This window comes from Chiloscyllium plagiosum, unplaced genomic scaffold (genome assembly GCF_037043375.1).
Source record: "Chiloscyllium plagiosum isolate Xiang-an unplaced genomic scaffold, Cpla_swu_hap1 HiC_scaffold_7, whole genome shotgun sequence".
In the NCBI taxonomy this organism is placed as follows: domain Eukaryota; kingdom Metazoa; phylum Chordata; class Chondrichthyes; order Orectolobiformes; family Hemiscylliidae; genus Chiloscyllium; species Chiloscyllium plagiosum.
The window spans coordinates 72,838,703-72,855,463 of NW_028270145.1; the positions used below are offsets into that span (position 1 = coordinate 72,838,703).

Consider the following 16,761-nt stretch of genomic DNA (forward strand, 5'->3'; position numbering starts at 1 on the left):
TTTATAGCTTTTAAAGTCTATTTACCAATTTTGGCTTAAATAATTTGACTCCACAATACTAACAGTTTACTACAATCTCATAAAGCATATTTATCAAGTACTGGTTCTCATTTTCAGAAGATTATAATGCAGATATGAAACCATTAGCCTCCTCAACACTATCCCCCCCTCCACTACTGTTCTCTTTCTTGCATGAGATGCTGTTCAATATTTCCTCCTTTTTCAAGCAGCTACCTACTATCCTTTAAAATTATTTGAGAGCAATTGACCATAGGTTAATAGGATCCAACCATCTATTGGATAACTTTTAACTTAGTGCCTGTACCACCCCAAGTAGTGATTAGATGAAGTTGGAATATTAATTTTTAAAAATGTTGTTAGAATTGTAGATTTAAAAATTGATGATTTTTGATCCACGTATAGTTATTGGAATTAAATGCTTTGTGTGTTAAGCACAGTATTTTATTTCGAGGAGAAAGTGAGGACTGCAGATGCTGGATATCAGAGCTGAAAATGTGTTGTTGGAAAAGCGCAGCAGGTCAGGCAGCATCCAAGGAGCAGGAGAATCGACGTTTCGGGCATGAGCCTCTTCAGGAATGAGGAAAGTGTGTCCAGCAGGCTAAGATAAAAGGTAGAGAGGAGGGACTTGGGGGAGGGGCGTTGGAAATGCGATAGGTGGAAGGAGGTCAAGGTGAGGGTGATAGGCTGGAGAGGTCAGGAAGAAGATTGCAGGTTAGGAAGGCGGTGCTGAGTTCGAGGGATTTGACTGAGACAAGGTGGGGGAAGGGGAAATGAGGAAACTGGAGAACAGATTTCTCCAGTTTTCTCATTTCCCCTCCCCCCACCTTGTCTCAATCAAATCCCTCGAACTCAGCACCGCCTTCCTAACCTGCAATCTTCTTCCTGACCTCTCCAGCCTATCACCCTCACCTTGACCTCCTTCCACCTATCGCATTTCCAACGCCCCTCCCCCCAAGTCCCTCCTCCCTACCTTTTATCTTAGCCTGCTGGACACACTTTCCTCATTCCTGAAGAAGGGCTCATGCCCGAAACGTCGATCCTCCTGCTCCTTGGATGCTGCCTGACCTGCTGCGCTTTTCCAGCAACACATTTTCAGCACAGTATTTTATTTTGTCAATATCTTTCAGCTAGGTAGAGTTATGTAAACATGAACTTACTAGTAGGTCATGCTAGTGCATTCTGGAATTAATTTTGGGTGGCACGGTGGCACAGTAGTTAGCACTGCTCCTCACAGCGCCAGAGACCCGGGGTTCAATTCCCACCTCAGGCGACTGACTGTGTGGAGTTTGCACGTTCTCCCCGTGTCTGCGTGGGTTTCCTCCGGGCGCTCCGGTTTCCTCCCACAGTCCAAAAATGTGCAGATTAGGTGAATTGGCTATGCTAGATTGCCTGTAGTGTTAGGTGAAGGGATAAATGTAGGGGAATGGGTCTGGGTGGATTGCACTTCGGTGGGTCGGTGTGGACTTCTTGGGCTGAAGGGCCTGTTTCCACACTGTAAGTAAAGTGAATCTAGGATTTTTTTTTGGCTTATAAATATCCAGTATATCATTTATGATGCTCATGATTATCAAGTTAACTGTGCCAAAATAACTACATTGGAGCAAGTCAAGATAAAAATCTTTTCCCCAAAAGAATAATATTCAGAGTAAAGTGTTCTAAACCATAAATGCATTCATCAACTAGCTGTAAAATGCAAGCCAATGTATTATTAGTCTTAAACATATGTTTGATCATGTAACTATTTATAAATAAAAGTGAACTGGCTGTGCTAGCATCATCTGTGCAAAGTTTGTCTTATAGTAGTGATGTGGAACATCAAAGAAAGAACATGGTGATGGATGAAATAATTGCATTATAGGGTTGAGAACAAGAAGTTAGAATAGGAAATTTAGTCAAGGTGTAGACCTGCTGGGATTAGCAAGTTCTGCAAAACAATTTGAACTGTGTAGGAAAACTAGCCTCAAGCTATGATGGAAACGACCCATTTTGTGCTCATTATGCTCATAAACATAATTTCTTTTCTTAGCATGAAAGTTAACAACAATATTAGAGATAATGCTCTAACACAAGTGCCTGTCTATGTTCAGACACAACTTTGAGAGGGGCCCAGATGTAAGAAGCTGATAGTCAGAACTGATGCAACTGAAAGTCAATTAAATGAGTCAAAAACTAGTATTACCTTATATGGCACATAGCCAAAGCAAGAAAGGGTAGAAGAAAATTAGGTTCCAAGGTTTTACTGTCACCTTTGGCAAGGTGGTCTGGTCAAGCATGCTGAAGAAGTGTATGAAGTGTTGTAGGTGGATAGGCTGCCAGAGACAGACTCCAAGTCACAGGGCTGATCAGTACTTGACATAATTATGAATATGTTCTATTACTTACTAAAAGTGGATCATATTAGGTGGATCTGCACTGAAGCTGCACTGAATTGATATTTAGAATACAGGCAAGAAACGTTAGACCAGTAAGAAGGTCTTGCAATACCTGTATGTTTTTAAAAAAAAGCACAAAATGGAGCAAAGGATATAATATTCCTCCACCCCTCATACAAAGATATTGAAATATTTGGTAAGGTAAGGAACGTTGTATTATAACTTCCAAAAGCAAAATCTGACTAATTTAATAATATTCAAATAGTGTAATTTTAAATGAAACATTGGCAATATTAATAAAATCTTACAATTATAATCAATATACTGCATGTTTCATTTATGGTCTTCAAAATAGAAGAAAACACAATTACTGCTCACTTATATTACAACAAGGCATTGATTTGGTTCATGTTTTATTTCATGTCAATGAAAACTTAAATAGTAAATTGTCTAATCAGGTGTAATGGTTATTATAAGAGTAATAATTATAATGCTTTCAAAAATGGATTTGTCTACTGTTCATAATATTTGACATTTATAATGCAAACATTGAGCAATGAAAATGACTTTACTTATAGACCAAATTGTACACGTTAAATTACAACATTTGTTCAATTTTTATAAATATAAAAATACATATTCATATTTTACAAACCAAGTGCAACAGCTGCTAGCCACTTGTGTTTATACAATGAACTTCCAAGCATACAATTATTAGGACACAAGCTTAGAAAAAAAACCACACTGGATATATTGCACATAATTTTACCTTCATCAGATTCATGCTGGTCAATGACATATTTGACTAGAAAAAAATCTGGTACGTTCACAGTTTAATACTGAGAAGAAAAAACTTTTATCCAGTATACTGATAAATACTGAAACAGATATGACTTCAGATATTCACAGTTAATCACCTGAGATAAGATGACTACATTCTTGAGACCTGTATCAAAAATATTCAGAGTTTAGATCAGAGTGATACTGGAAAAGCACAATAGGTCAGGCAGCATCCGAGGAGCAGGAAAATCGACGTTTCGGGCAAAAACCTTTCATCAAGAAGAGCTTTTGCCCGAAACGTCGATTTTTCTTGCTCCTGAGATGCTGCCTGACCTGCTCTGCTTTTCCAGCAACACTCTGATCTAAACTCTGGTTTCCAGCATCTGCAGTCCTCACTTTTGCCCTTAAAAATATTCACTCAATAAAATCTATTCTAAATGTGATGCCTCACCAATATGCTTCAAGTAACTGCTAAACCATATAACACTTACGTTTTTATGCATTGAACAGCATACTGTCTTCCTAAAACTAAACCAACAGATTAACAAAACGTAGCTAGGAACAGGACGCACTGCATCGTTATAAAAACGTGATAACTTTTTATTGATAGTGTCAGATAAGATTATTTGGTCTACATTGCTACCTTGTGAAATATATGACTTGGTGGAATATAGAGCTGTGATCTAATATGAAATCTGTTCCTTTTAACAGCAGTAATTTTTGATGTACAGTAATTCTTCATCCAGCTTATCTAACCGACATGTTCTGAGAGAGAACAGTTTTTGATTCACTCCCCTGTACCCAACTAATAATATTTTGCTGATTAAGCAAAATAAACCGTAACTGACTAACATTAATTAATGCTTGCAAAACATGTATTGCACAATCATAACTCTTTACTATTCAACTCTCCAATATAAATATATGAGGAGATATCCTGTGGAAACTCGATTTATCTATTCAGAGCTGTTTTTTGATTAGTATAGTTATCGCAATTCTATGATTAAATTGTATCATTAAATGATCACAATATAGATCTATTATACAAATAATTTACATGTTTTAATTTCAATTTAAATAAAATTTTAAAAGTTGACAAAAGTAAAAGCTTTTTACCAGATTTTTCTCCTCCTTTAAAAGTGCCAATTTCCTATTGGGTCAAAGGGGTTAGGCACCCATAAAAGTTACTCAAGTGACCATACTCTACTCTCAGGTCTTCCTATAAGCATTAATTCAATGTTGGGGAGTGCCACAACTCCACCTGGCTCAACTTGAGATCTATTCAGTGCTTCAATTTTTAAAATCCACTGAGCCATTAGGACAGCATAAAGGAAAAGTGGAACTGTTATCCACTTGGATTAAAATAAAATATTGAAGACATGTTACAAATCCTGCTTCTATGGTCCCCAGAATTATTGACATCTTAACATCTGATTAAAGAACCAGCAAACAGGAAAGGATTACAAGATGGACAACAGTGTGCTCCATTACTTATTGCGATACATGACATCCAAGGCAAACTTCTTGGCCGAGAACAGAACAATAATCAAAACAAATTTTTGATGCTCACATAATCATTATTATAGAAGTTCTACTAATCATTTACAATTGTGCAGGATTGCTTTTTTTGATAAAGCTGAGGCACAAACTGCAAACCAAGCAACATAAGTGCAAATAGTGACGGATTGACATGCTTGTGAATCCTATTTGACAATCTGTGCAAGTCATTACCATTTACATATAACATTCAAACTCTGAAAAATCAATGTGCATGTACAAGGGATCCATGAAGGGACTGCATTTAGCTCATTTTACTATGAAATATCTTCGAGGTAGTTCAGTATCGTTCAATGTACAAAGTACAGTAGTAGCACCCTTGTCATTTGACGTAGCCGTAGTTTCTTGGAGTGTTTAATCAACTGAGATTAAATGTTACAATCAATCCTTATACGTATCACAAAAAAAAGAGTTCAGTCTTTTCGGTAAAAGCACCTAATGTATCCTTTTGCAAAATGATGCTTAGCTGTGGCAGTGTTCAAACTGTACAACCTTAGTACATCCTTTAATGGAGTTAATTCCACACACAGAGGAAGAAGCCTACGACCAGTGGGAGGAAGTTAGCCACGAGCAACCAAAGAGTAACCACCAGTCCTGATGACCTGGAGCAGGGATCTAGGATGACAAAAAGAAAACATATGTAACAATCTTTCTAAATTGCAAAACTAAATCATACTTGAGTTAATTTTGACTTTCTGTATCTGCTTTTTACTGTTTCAAAAACAATGTTTAAATTTATCAGGTGTGTTTCATGCTTCAAATACTCATTTACAGGACTACGCACATAAAATTACATTTTCTGCTAATCATGGTAAGAAACTTTTCTATATAATAAGTTACATTAAAACAGTCCACAACTATCTCACATATGTTTCAAAGCAATTTTTCATATGGGAACTGAATAGTTTGCTATATGTTATCCCCAATGCACGAGAGCTACAATATTCTTCCAGGGTAAAATTACAAAATTAATATCCAATTACATTGTGAATTTTAGGTTATGAAACTTCTGACATCACATAGAGTCATAGAGATATACAGTGTAGAAACAGACCCTTCTGTTTGACTCGTCCATGGCACAATCATAACTCTTTACTATTCAACTCTCCAATATAAATATATGAGGAGATATCCTGTGGAAACTCGATTTATCTATTCAGAGCTGTTTTTTGACTAGTCCCATTTGGCATAAATGGATATGTCCCATTTGGTTCATATCTCTCTAAACCCCTCCTATTCATTTACCCATGCATTTGGCTGTTAAATATTGTAATCGTTCCAGCCTTCACTTCCTGGCAGTTCATTCCGTACACACAGCACCCTCTGCGTGAAAATGTTGCTCATTAGGTCCCTTTTAAATCTTTCTCCTCTCACCTTAATGCAATGCCCTCTAGTTTTGGACTTCCCCACCCTGGGGAAAAGATCTTGTCTATTTACTCTATTCATGCCCTGATACTTTTATAAACCCCTATAAGGTCACCCCTCAGCATCTGACGCTCGAGGGAAAACAGCTTCAGTTTATTCAGCTCTCCCTATAATTCAAATTCTCCAAACCCGGCAACATTCTTGTAAATCTTTTGTGAACTTTCTAGCTTCACAACATCCTTCCTATAGTAGGGAGACCAGAATTGCACACATAATTTCAATAACGGCCTGACTAATGTTCTGTGCAGCCATAACATGACCTCCCAAGTCCTATACCCAATGTACTGACCAATAAAGGCAAGCAAACAAAATGTTATTGTCATTATCCTACCTACTTGCGATTCCACTTTCAAGGAACTATGAACCTGCACTTCCAGGTCTTTGTTCAGCAACACTATCCAAATCATTTAGATAAATTAGGAAAAGCAGTGGACCCAGCACCGTTCTTTGTGGCACATCATTGGTCACAGGTTCCCAGTCTGAAAAGCAACCCTGCACCAACACCCTCTGCCTTCTACCTTTGAGCCAGTTCTGTATCCAAATAGCTAGTTCTCCCTGTATTCAATGTGAACTAATCTGGCTAACCAGTCTGCCATGAGGAACCTTGTTAAATCCCTTCCTGAAGTCCATTCAGATCATGTTCTTCAAAAATCTCAGTCAAGTTAGTGAGACATGATTTCCCACGCACAAAGCCATGTTAACAATCCCTAATCAGTCATCACCTTTCCAAATACATGTAAATCTTGTCCCTCAGGATTCCTCCAAAACTTATCCACCATCGATGATAGGCTCACCAGTCTATAGTTCCCCGGCTTTTCCTTAGCACCTTTCTTAAATAGTGGCACGTTAGCCAACCTTCCAGTTTTCTGGCACCTTGCCTGTGGCTATCGATGATACAAATATCATCAAGGGGACCAGCAATCGCTTCCCTGGCTTCCCAAAGGTTCTAGGGTACGCCTGATCAGGTCCTGGGGATTTATCCACCTTTATGCATTTTAAGAAGTCCACCACCTGCTCCTCTATAATTTGGACAATTTTCAAAGTGTCACTATCTAGTCCCCCACATTCTCTATCTTCCGTATCCTTCCTCACAGTAAACACTAATGCAACATACTGATTGTCATAGAGATGCACGGTACGGAAACAAACCCTTCAGTCCAACTCGTCCATGCCGACCAGATATCCTAACATAGTCTCGTCACATTTGCCAGCACCTGGTTCATATCCCTCTAAACCCTTCCTATTCATATACCCATCCAGATGTCTTTTAAATGCTGTAATTGTACCAGCCTCCACCACATCTTCTGGCAGCTCATTCCATACATGCAGCACATTTGTGAAAAGGTTGCCCATATATCCATTTTAAAATTTTCCCCTCTCACCCTAAACCTATGCCCTCTAGTTCTGGACTCCCTCACCCCATGGAAAATACTTTGTCTATTTATTCTATCCATGCCCTTTGTGATTTTATAAACTTTTATAAGGTCACCCCTCAGCCTCTGACGCTCCACAGAAAACAGCCCCAGCCTGTTCAGCCTCTCCCTATAGCTCAAATCCTCCAACCCTGGCAACATCCTTGTAAACATTTTCTGAACTCTATCAGGTTTCACAACATCCTTCTGATAAGAGGGAGACTGGAATTGTACACAATATTCCAAAACTAGCCTAACCAATGTCCTGTAAAGCCCAATATGACCTCCCTTCTCTTTACTCATTGCTCTGTACAATAAAGGAAAGCATACCCAACGCCTTCTTCACAAACCTATCGGCCTGCAACTCCACTTTCATGGAACTATGAACTTGCACTCCAAGGTCTCTTTGTTCAGCAACACTCCTTAGGACCTTACCATTTAGTATAAAAGTCCTGGCCTGATTTCCCATTCCAAAATGCAGCACCTCACATTTATCTGAATTAAACTCCATCTGTCACTTCTCAGCCCATTGGCCCATTTGATCAAGATACTGTTGTAATCTGAGATAACCACCTTCGCTGTCCACTACACCTTCAATTTCTGTCATCTGCAAACTTACGAACTATACCTCCTTTGTTCACATCCAAATCATTTGGTATCTCCTCCCATCTCCTGCAGTTCCACACACAGGCGGTCTTGCTGATCTTTAAGGGGTCCTATTCTCTCCATAGTTACCCTTTTGTCCTTCATGTATTTGTAGAATTCTGTTAATTCTTCTTAACACTATTTGCTAAAGCTATCTCATGTCCACTTTTTGCTCTCCTTGATTGCCCTCTTAAGCACACTCCTACTGCCTTTATAGTCTTCTAGGGATTCACTCGATCTCTGCTGCATATACCTGACATATGCTATTTCCTATTCTTATTCTTAACCAAAATGTCAAATTCTCCAGTTATTCAGCACCAGAGGGTTTACCACTTTTTTTTGATTGGATTCGATTCCCTACAGTGTGGAAATAGGCCGTTCGGCCCAACAAGTCCACATCGAACCTCCAAAGAACAACCCACCAAGACCTATTCCCCTACATTTACCCCTGACTAATCCATCTAACACTACGAGCAATTTAGCATGGCGAATTCACCTAACCTGCACATCTTTGAACTGTGGGAGGAAACTGGAGCACCCAGAAGAAACCCACGCAGACACCATGGGAAGAACGTGCAAACTCCACACAAACAGTTGTCTGAGGCGGGAATTGAACCCAGGTCCCTGGCGTTGTGAGGCAGCAGTCCTAACCACTGAGTCACCACTGCTGCCCTCAGTGTGACAACCTACATTTTCCTATTCAAGTCTTTGGGTTGGATTTGCATATGTCAGTTTCTGTACCAACCTTGTCCTTTATCCTAACAGGAACATACTGCCTCTGGACTCTGTCTCATTTTTGAAGATTTCCCATTTTCCAGCTGTCCCTTTACATGTGAACATTCACCCCCATCAACTTTTGAAAGTTCTTATCAAAACTAGCCTTCCTCCAATTTAGAACTTGAACTTTCAGATCTGGTCTATCCTTTTCAATCATTATTTTAAAACAAATAGAATTAGGGTCATTGGCTCAGTCACCTGCCCTGCCTTATTTCCCAACAGTAGGTCAGGTTTTGCACCGTCTCTGGTAGCTCCATCTATATAGCGAATCAGAAAATTTACTTCTACACACTTAACAATGTCCTCTCTATCCAAGCCTCTAATACTATGGCAGTCCCAGTCTATGTTTGGAAAGTTAAAATGACCTACCATAACCACCCTATTATTCTTACAGATTACTGTGATCTCCTTACAAATGTGTTTTTCAATTTCCTTCTGACTATAGTGGGGGGGGGTTCTGTAAAACAATCCCAATGAGCTGGTCATCGCTTTCTTATTTCTCAGTTCTACTCAAACAACTTCCCTGGATGTTTTCCCAGGAATATCCTAAGTACAGCTGTAACATTACCCCTAATGCAAGGTTTGTGAAGATTTGTAGCTCAGGTTGAGGTTTAGGGTGTAGGTTTGCTCGCTGAGCTGTAGATGTGATATCCAGACGTTTCATTACCTGGCTAGGTAACATCATCAGTGGCGACCTCCAAGTGAAGCAAAGCTGTTGTCTCCTGCTTTTTATTTATATCTTTCTCCTGGATGGGATTCCAGGGATTTGTGGTGATGTCATTTCCTGTTTGTTTTTTGAGGGGTTGATAGATCCAGGAGAAAGATATAAATAGAAAGCAGGAGACAACAGCTTCGCTTCACTTGGAGGTCGCCACTGATGATGTTACCTAGCCAGGTAATGAAACGTCTGGATATCAAACCTACAGCTCAGCGAGCAAACCTACACCCCATTACCCCTAATCAAAAGCACAACTCCCCCTCCTTTGAATTCCCCCATTTTCTATCCTTTCTATAGCATCTACACCCTAGAATATTAAGCTGCCAGTCCTGTCCATCCGTGAGCCATGTCTCAGTAATTGCTATGACATCCCAGTTCCATTTTCCCAACAAGGCCCTGAGTTCATCTGCCTTATCTGTTCAGCCTCTTGAATGAAATAAATGTAGTTTAATTACCAGACCTACCATGTTCTCTGTTTTGTTCCTGCCTGCCCTGACCTGCTCCTTTTCCCACTAGTCCCTCTCCCCTTTGAGAATATTCAGAGAGGCAATAGACCATTCTGATGTCTCGCTATCGGCTGCAGAAATGCCTGTCTCTCTGACGAGAGAGTTTCCTATCACAATTGATCGCTTGGAACTTGACATACCCCTCATTACATTAGAGCCAGTCTCGGTACCAGAAACCTGACTGCCAGTACTATATTCCCCTGAGAGACCATCACCCACTACATTTTCCAAAACAGTATACTTGTTTGAGATAGGAATAGCCACAGGAGACTCCTGCCCTAACTGCCTCCCTCTCCTACTTTTCTGGAAATCACTCATCTACCTGACTGTAAATTTGGTTTATATCCCTCCTTGCAAATACCATCCCTAGCTCCTGTAAATATTCATTGCCACTAACCGCTGTTCCATCTGATCTATGTGATCTGATAGGATTTGCAACCCAACACACTTCCTGCAGTCAAAATCCTCAGTAACATGGAAACTCTCCCTAATCTTCCACATCCAACAGGAAGAGCACATCACTCTACTAATGGCCATCTTTGCACCTTAACAATCTACAGACCCAGCAGTCTTACTGCTCTAAAAACACTGTGCCAGGCTGACTTAGTACCTTTGTTTTTATATTTTTAAAGTTTAATCAAGAGACATCTCAATAAAAACACAATCAAAAATAAAACCACTTTATTCACTATTGTAAATTTACAAAAAAGTAATAAGGTTACACTTTAAAACTAACCACTTAACTGCTTCCCTGCTGTGAGCTCCCCCATACAGGTTTCTTCAAGATCAGCTGTGAACTCCATTGTTTGTTTACTTTTCTTAGAACAAACTCCATAATCCAGAGATACTTGAAACTAAACAGTTAAGGCAGCAGCAGTGCAGATTCACTGTTTGTCTACCTCTTTTTTTAAAGTCCCACTGTCTTGATTTTTTTTCCCCCAAAGTACCAAAAATTGCAAAGCATTAATTACTGTTCTTAGAATTTGAGAAAATTAGCTCGAGCACAGAAAATACCTCAAAAAAGGAGTAGCACTTCCAGCCACAATTTTTTTTGTGCATGTGACATGAAGGCAGTGACATCAAGATAGTGCATTGGAAGCTAATCTTTCATACTTGTTCTTAAACTTATCTGACAACAGTAAATTAAAAGTAAAATTGGAGATTAAACACATATACACTGAACCAAAGTTATACTTTGAAGCTCACAGATGCTTACAATTTATTTGTTGTACGAGTATATGCAAAATACGATTAGCAGGCCTTTGGAGTGTCATTGACAGTGATTTTAGGATTTGGATGCTAAGTAACAAAGACATGCTCAAAAGAAATGTGAGGAGATTTTCCACTCAAATTCCCGTGAATCAAAATACATCATAGCACTGTTGTGGGTATCAGTATAGTGTCTACCTCCACTGCAGTTTCTAGGGTCAGCCAACACGAATTCTCTTTCTCATCACCCCACCGCACCAGTATTGTAAGAGCAATTGATGCTCCCTTTTATATTATGACTATTTTAAAGTTTGCTTACATGATGTCAGCAAACAGGAGAACAATGCAAAAAAAATTTTGCTGATGTGCAGGGTACTGAGATTACGGTAAATATGCTTATGAACTCTAAGAAACAGAAAATAACTTTATATTTTATGCTTCAGTGTTTCAAATTGAAGGAGTGTGACATGCAAACAGCACACTTATCCCTTCATTTAGTAACCAGTAACTAACTATTCATGAGGCCTAGAAAGTAATACAACTGCTCAACATTGCATATTTCATTTAAAATACAGGTGTTGCACACAGATTGCTTTAGTTATCTCACATGTATTAAAACTACTGCATTACCACAGGTGTACACTTAATTTCCAGAACATATACTAAATCCTAATAATGTGGATGGATATGAAAACACAATTCTCAATTAATTATTATTTTCAGTCCAAACTGTGGCCACTAAATAAATTAGCACAGGCTCTCAAAAGAAAAAAACTGCAAGAAAGACAAACATATTACCTATTGGAATTGTCCTTGTGAAATTACTTAACGGCGGATCACGCTCTGGTGGACATGTACTGCAGAAGTCAAAACAAGATGGACATACCAGGCTTCCCGTGTAGACCCAGTCATTCATCACAACATTAATAGAAAGTACCTGCCCTGTTCGACTGCATAAATAGAACTTATCAGAAACCCAAACGATTAGTCCCTCAATTGTACAGGAAACCTAAATAATGAAACAGAAGGTATTTCACTGATTAATTTATCCTCTAAATTATCCTCCAAATTAGAAAAGACACTCTGGAAATATACTGGTTTTGTAATAGAATATAAAACAAAGCTTTCTTTGTGGCCCTTTCCCTCTCAAGTTATTAAATGCATGCTCCCATTTAGCAAAGTCACAAAATTATTACTGCACAGCTGTAGTCACGAACATACACAAAACATCAATTTAAACATGTCTAAGTTACATGCAGGCCTTTCAACCTGGGACAGTAAATCAAATTTCAAATATCCATTTCCTTTGTTAACTTGCAAATTTCTGACACTAATTAGTGATGTTGAAATTCGATGAGGTAGTTTAATAATAAATGCAGTACTACAGTGTGGCTCAATAGATGTTTAGATAGCTGCATTGCGTGTTCAACAGAGACTTTTTCATTATTTTAATTACTCTGCATTTATATATTTTTCAGTCATGTGATTAACGGACATTTTATTTCTAACTGAATGATATATTTTAGTGGTTTTACTCTTTTGTATTTGCTATATTCCTATAACTTTATTTCTCATTCTTAAACATTCTAAATTCCTTGAATGCTACTAATTTTTAATGACAGAATCAAACATCCATCAATGGGTTTGCATCCATAGTTTTCGTGCTAAAATAAAAATACTGAAAAGCTTGACGTTAGTCAGCAGTTGTTGGCAACATATTTTTTGAATGAGATCCTTCAAATGAAACACTTTGGACAGAAAGTTTGTCCATCTTTCTTTTGTAAATGGGCCACTAGTCTCATTTACATTCTATATGTGTCTGTGTTTCAAATTGTGATCAAATTTTTAAAACATGAAATGCTATTTTAATCACATGCTCACTCCAAGATGAGCACCAATAATTAGGTGCAAATAAAGAAGAGTTTAAAAGGCTTGATTTGTAATTTTCATTTGCAATTTATAACCATTTCTTTCTCTACTCCCATAATAGTATGCTTTTCAAATTTCCAGCAGTTCTTTTATTTTATCTAGTCTATAGCTGTATTCATTTCAGACACTTTAGAGCAAATGTACTATCTGCATTAGGTTTCCTGTTAATGTTCTTGTTTGACACTGGAAAAAATTCTGTAGTGAAACAGATAACACCACTCACTCTATAACATCCACTACCCCAGTCTGGAGAGCCTGGACTCTTGTTGCATTGCTGCATTACAAAACGAGACTTCTGAGCAAGGCAGACAGAGGTTGGTCCATATTCTTCAGCACCATAGTTTCGAGAAGGCTCTGCAATGCAAACAGATTAACATATTCGCCAGTCAACCACATCTTAATATATGTAAGACACAATAAGATAGCTATCACTCAGATCAAAATTCATAACCCATTGCATAAGTCATCTGCTGCTCAAATGTTATAAAGTATTACACACAATTGGGAGGTCTATCAGTTAATCTTATCAAATAAAACTAGTGACATTCTTGAACCTCTTCCTTTCAAACTACGAAAAAATGCCAAACCAACAGTAATTTCTATTTATTTGGTATTCTTGAGTAGAACACCATTCCAAAGTGCTTCAGAAAGGTTTTCATTCAAGACACTAGCACATGTTCCATAGAAAAACCAGTTAATAGAATATTCAGGACATATAATAAAAATCTATCATGGGGACTGAATCGAGATTTACAAATTCAAGGTTGAATTTCTCTGGGTTCACAATAAATTTGAGACAACTGAAGGTCAGAGAGGTAATACTTTACAAATATCAATTAAAAGATCCTGTAAAGGGACAGCTGGAAAATACCTTCAGTGCATATTTCCCTTATAATGATCGTTCCTAGTTTAATGAACAATCCATTATAATTTTCTTGCCAGTCTACAGGAATAGTGCCAGAACACTGAAAGATAGCAAATGTTGTTCCCTTGTTCAAGAAAGGGAGTTGAGGCAACCCTGGAAATTATAGACCAGTGCGCCTTACTTCAGTTGTGGGTAAAGTGCTGGAAAGAATTATAACAGATAGAATTTATAACCACCTAAAGAAGAATAAGTTCATTAGGGATAAGTTTATTACGGTTTTGTGAGGAGTAGGTCGTGCCTCACAAACCTTACAGAGTTCTTTGAGAAAGTGACCAAACAGGTGGATGAGGGTAAAGCGGTTGATGTGGTGTATATAGATTTCAGTAAGGCGTTTGATAAGGTTCCCCACGGTAGACTGTTGCACAAAATACGGAGGTATGGGATTGAGGGTGATTTAGTGTTTTGGATCAGAAATTGGCCAGCTGAAAGAAGACAGAAGGTGGTGGCTGATGTGAAATATTCATCCTGGAGTTCAGTTGCTCTTGGGGTACCGCAAGGATCTATTTTGTGTCCACTGTTGGTTGTCATTTATATAAATAACCTGGATGAGGGCATAGAAGGATGGGTTAGTAAATTTGCAGATGACACTAAGACCAGTAGAGTTGTGGATAGTGACGAAGGGTGTTGTAGGTTAGAGAGAAATAGATAAGCCGAACAGCTGGACTGAGAGGTGGCAAATGGAGTTTAATGCTGAAAAGTGTGAGGTGATTCACTCAGAAATGCAAAGTACTGGGTAACAGGTGCTCAGGTGACAAGAATGCAAAGTACTGGGGTAATGCCAAGACTCTTGGTAGTGTAGAAGAACAGAGAGATCTTGGTGTTCAGGTACATAGATCCTTGAAAGTTGCCACCAAAGTTGATAGGGTTGTTAAGAAGGCATACAGTATGTTAGCTTTTATTAGTAGAGAGATTGAGTTTAGGATCCATGAGGTCATGATGCAACTGTGCAAAACTCTAATGTGGCCACATTTGGAGTATTGCGTTCAGTTCTCATCACCACATTATAGGAAGGATGTGGAAGCTTTGGAAAGGGTTCAGAGGATTTACTAGGATGTTGCCTGGTATGGAGGGAAGGTCGTATGAGGAAGGGCTGAGGGACTTGAGGCTGTCATTGGCTAGGCATATGGACGAGAATGGACTAGTGTGAGGTTAGACAGGCTTCAGATTGGTTCCAAAGGGCCTGTACTACGCTGTAATGTTCTATGTTTCTATGTTCTAAGTATAGAATTAGCTAACAAAATCAAAATGAGTAATCATGAATAAGAAAATAGGAGGGATAGGCCATTCAGCTGCTCAAGCCTGTTTCACCATTCTAGATATTAAAATGAGGTGCTGAAGAAACACACCAGGTCTGACAGCACCTGGAGACAGAGAGAGAAGCACACGTAACATTGAGTCCAACACGGCTCTTCTGAAGAAGTAATATCAGATTTGAAACATTGAGTGTTTCTCTCTCCACAGATGCTGCCAGACCTACTGTATTTTTCTAGTACATTGTTTTTATTTCAGATTTCCACTATCCAGTGTTTTGCTTTGAATTGCAACCTTTCTCCTTTACATCGGATTGTCTACTCTGATGCCATATTTCTGCCCATATCCCTTGATGTCAAAAGAAACAAGAAATCTGTCAACCTTTGCTTTGAACTAACTTTACTGAACTTCTACCACTTTATGTGGTAAAAAATTCTAAATATTCACCACTCTGAGTGATGAAGTTACTCCTTGTCTTTGTCTTCAATGGTTCATTCTGAAACCATTTATTCTGAAACTGTTCCTTTGGGCTCTAGACTGCACAGTCAAGCAAAACATTCATTCTGAGTCTTTTTTTTTATATCCCTAAAGAATTTTAAGTTTTTACGGGGACACCTCTCAGTCTCCTGAAATCCAGAAAAAACAGACTCAGTCTCCTTAATCTGCCCTGATGGTGAATGATCAGTCTGGTGAACCTCCATTGCACTCTTCTATGGCATATTATCCTTTGTTAGGCAAGGAGGCCAGAACTGTATACAATACTCCAGGTGCAATCTCATGCATAACTGAAACAAAACTTCTTTGCTAAGGGACAATATACCTTTGCCTTCCAAATTTCTTGCTGAATGTCCATGCTGGCTTCTGGTTACTTGTAAGCAAGGTAATTAGGTGCCTTTGTGCATTAACACTTTCCAATTGCTCACCATTCAAGAAGTACACTGCACATCCGTTCCTGCTACACAATTGGATAACCTCACTCTTATCCACACTGTATTAACTTGGCATACGTTTGCTTACTCAATTAGTTTGTCTAAATTTCCTTGAAGCATCTTTGCATCCTCCTCAAAACTCATATTTCAATAAAGTTTTAGATTATCTACAAACTCAGAAATATTGCAAATGGCCTCCACATTCAAGTTAATTATATAGATTATGATAAAACTAGCATAAAAGTATATCATCATAGTACCCACTGGTTACAGCCAGTCAACCTCAGAATGGTCCATTTACTCCT

At 38.5% G+C, this 16,761-nt stretch overlaps 1 protein-coding gene across 2 annotated transcripts in view; it reads right to left on the bottom strand.

Annotated features, from left to right (window-relative positions):
- Positions 1–2,620: 2,620 nt before the first annotated feature.
- Positions 2,621–16,761, bottom strand: part of lmln (leishmanolysin-like (metallopeptidase M8 family)) — a 79,482-nt gene continuing 65,341 nt past the window's right edge. For both annotated transcript variants that reach the window (XM_043693977.2, XM_087989185.1), the window contains exons 15-17: positions 13,575–13,705; positions 12,221–12,431; positions 2,621–5,345 (exon numbers count right to left, since the gene is read on the bottom strand). In XM_043693977.2, the coding sequence (XP_043549912.1) occupies positions 5,245–5,345; positions 12,221–12,431; positions 13,575–13,705 (443 nt within the window). In that variant the 3' untranslated portion in view covers positions 2,621–5,244. The remainder of the gene's footprint in view (positions 5,346–12,220; positions 12,432–13,574; positions 13,706–16,761) is intronic.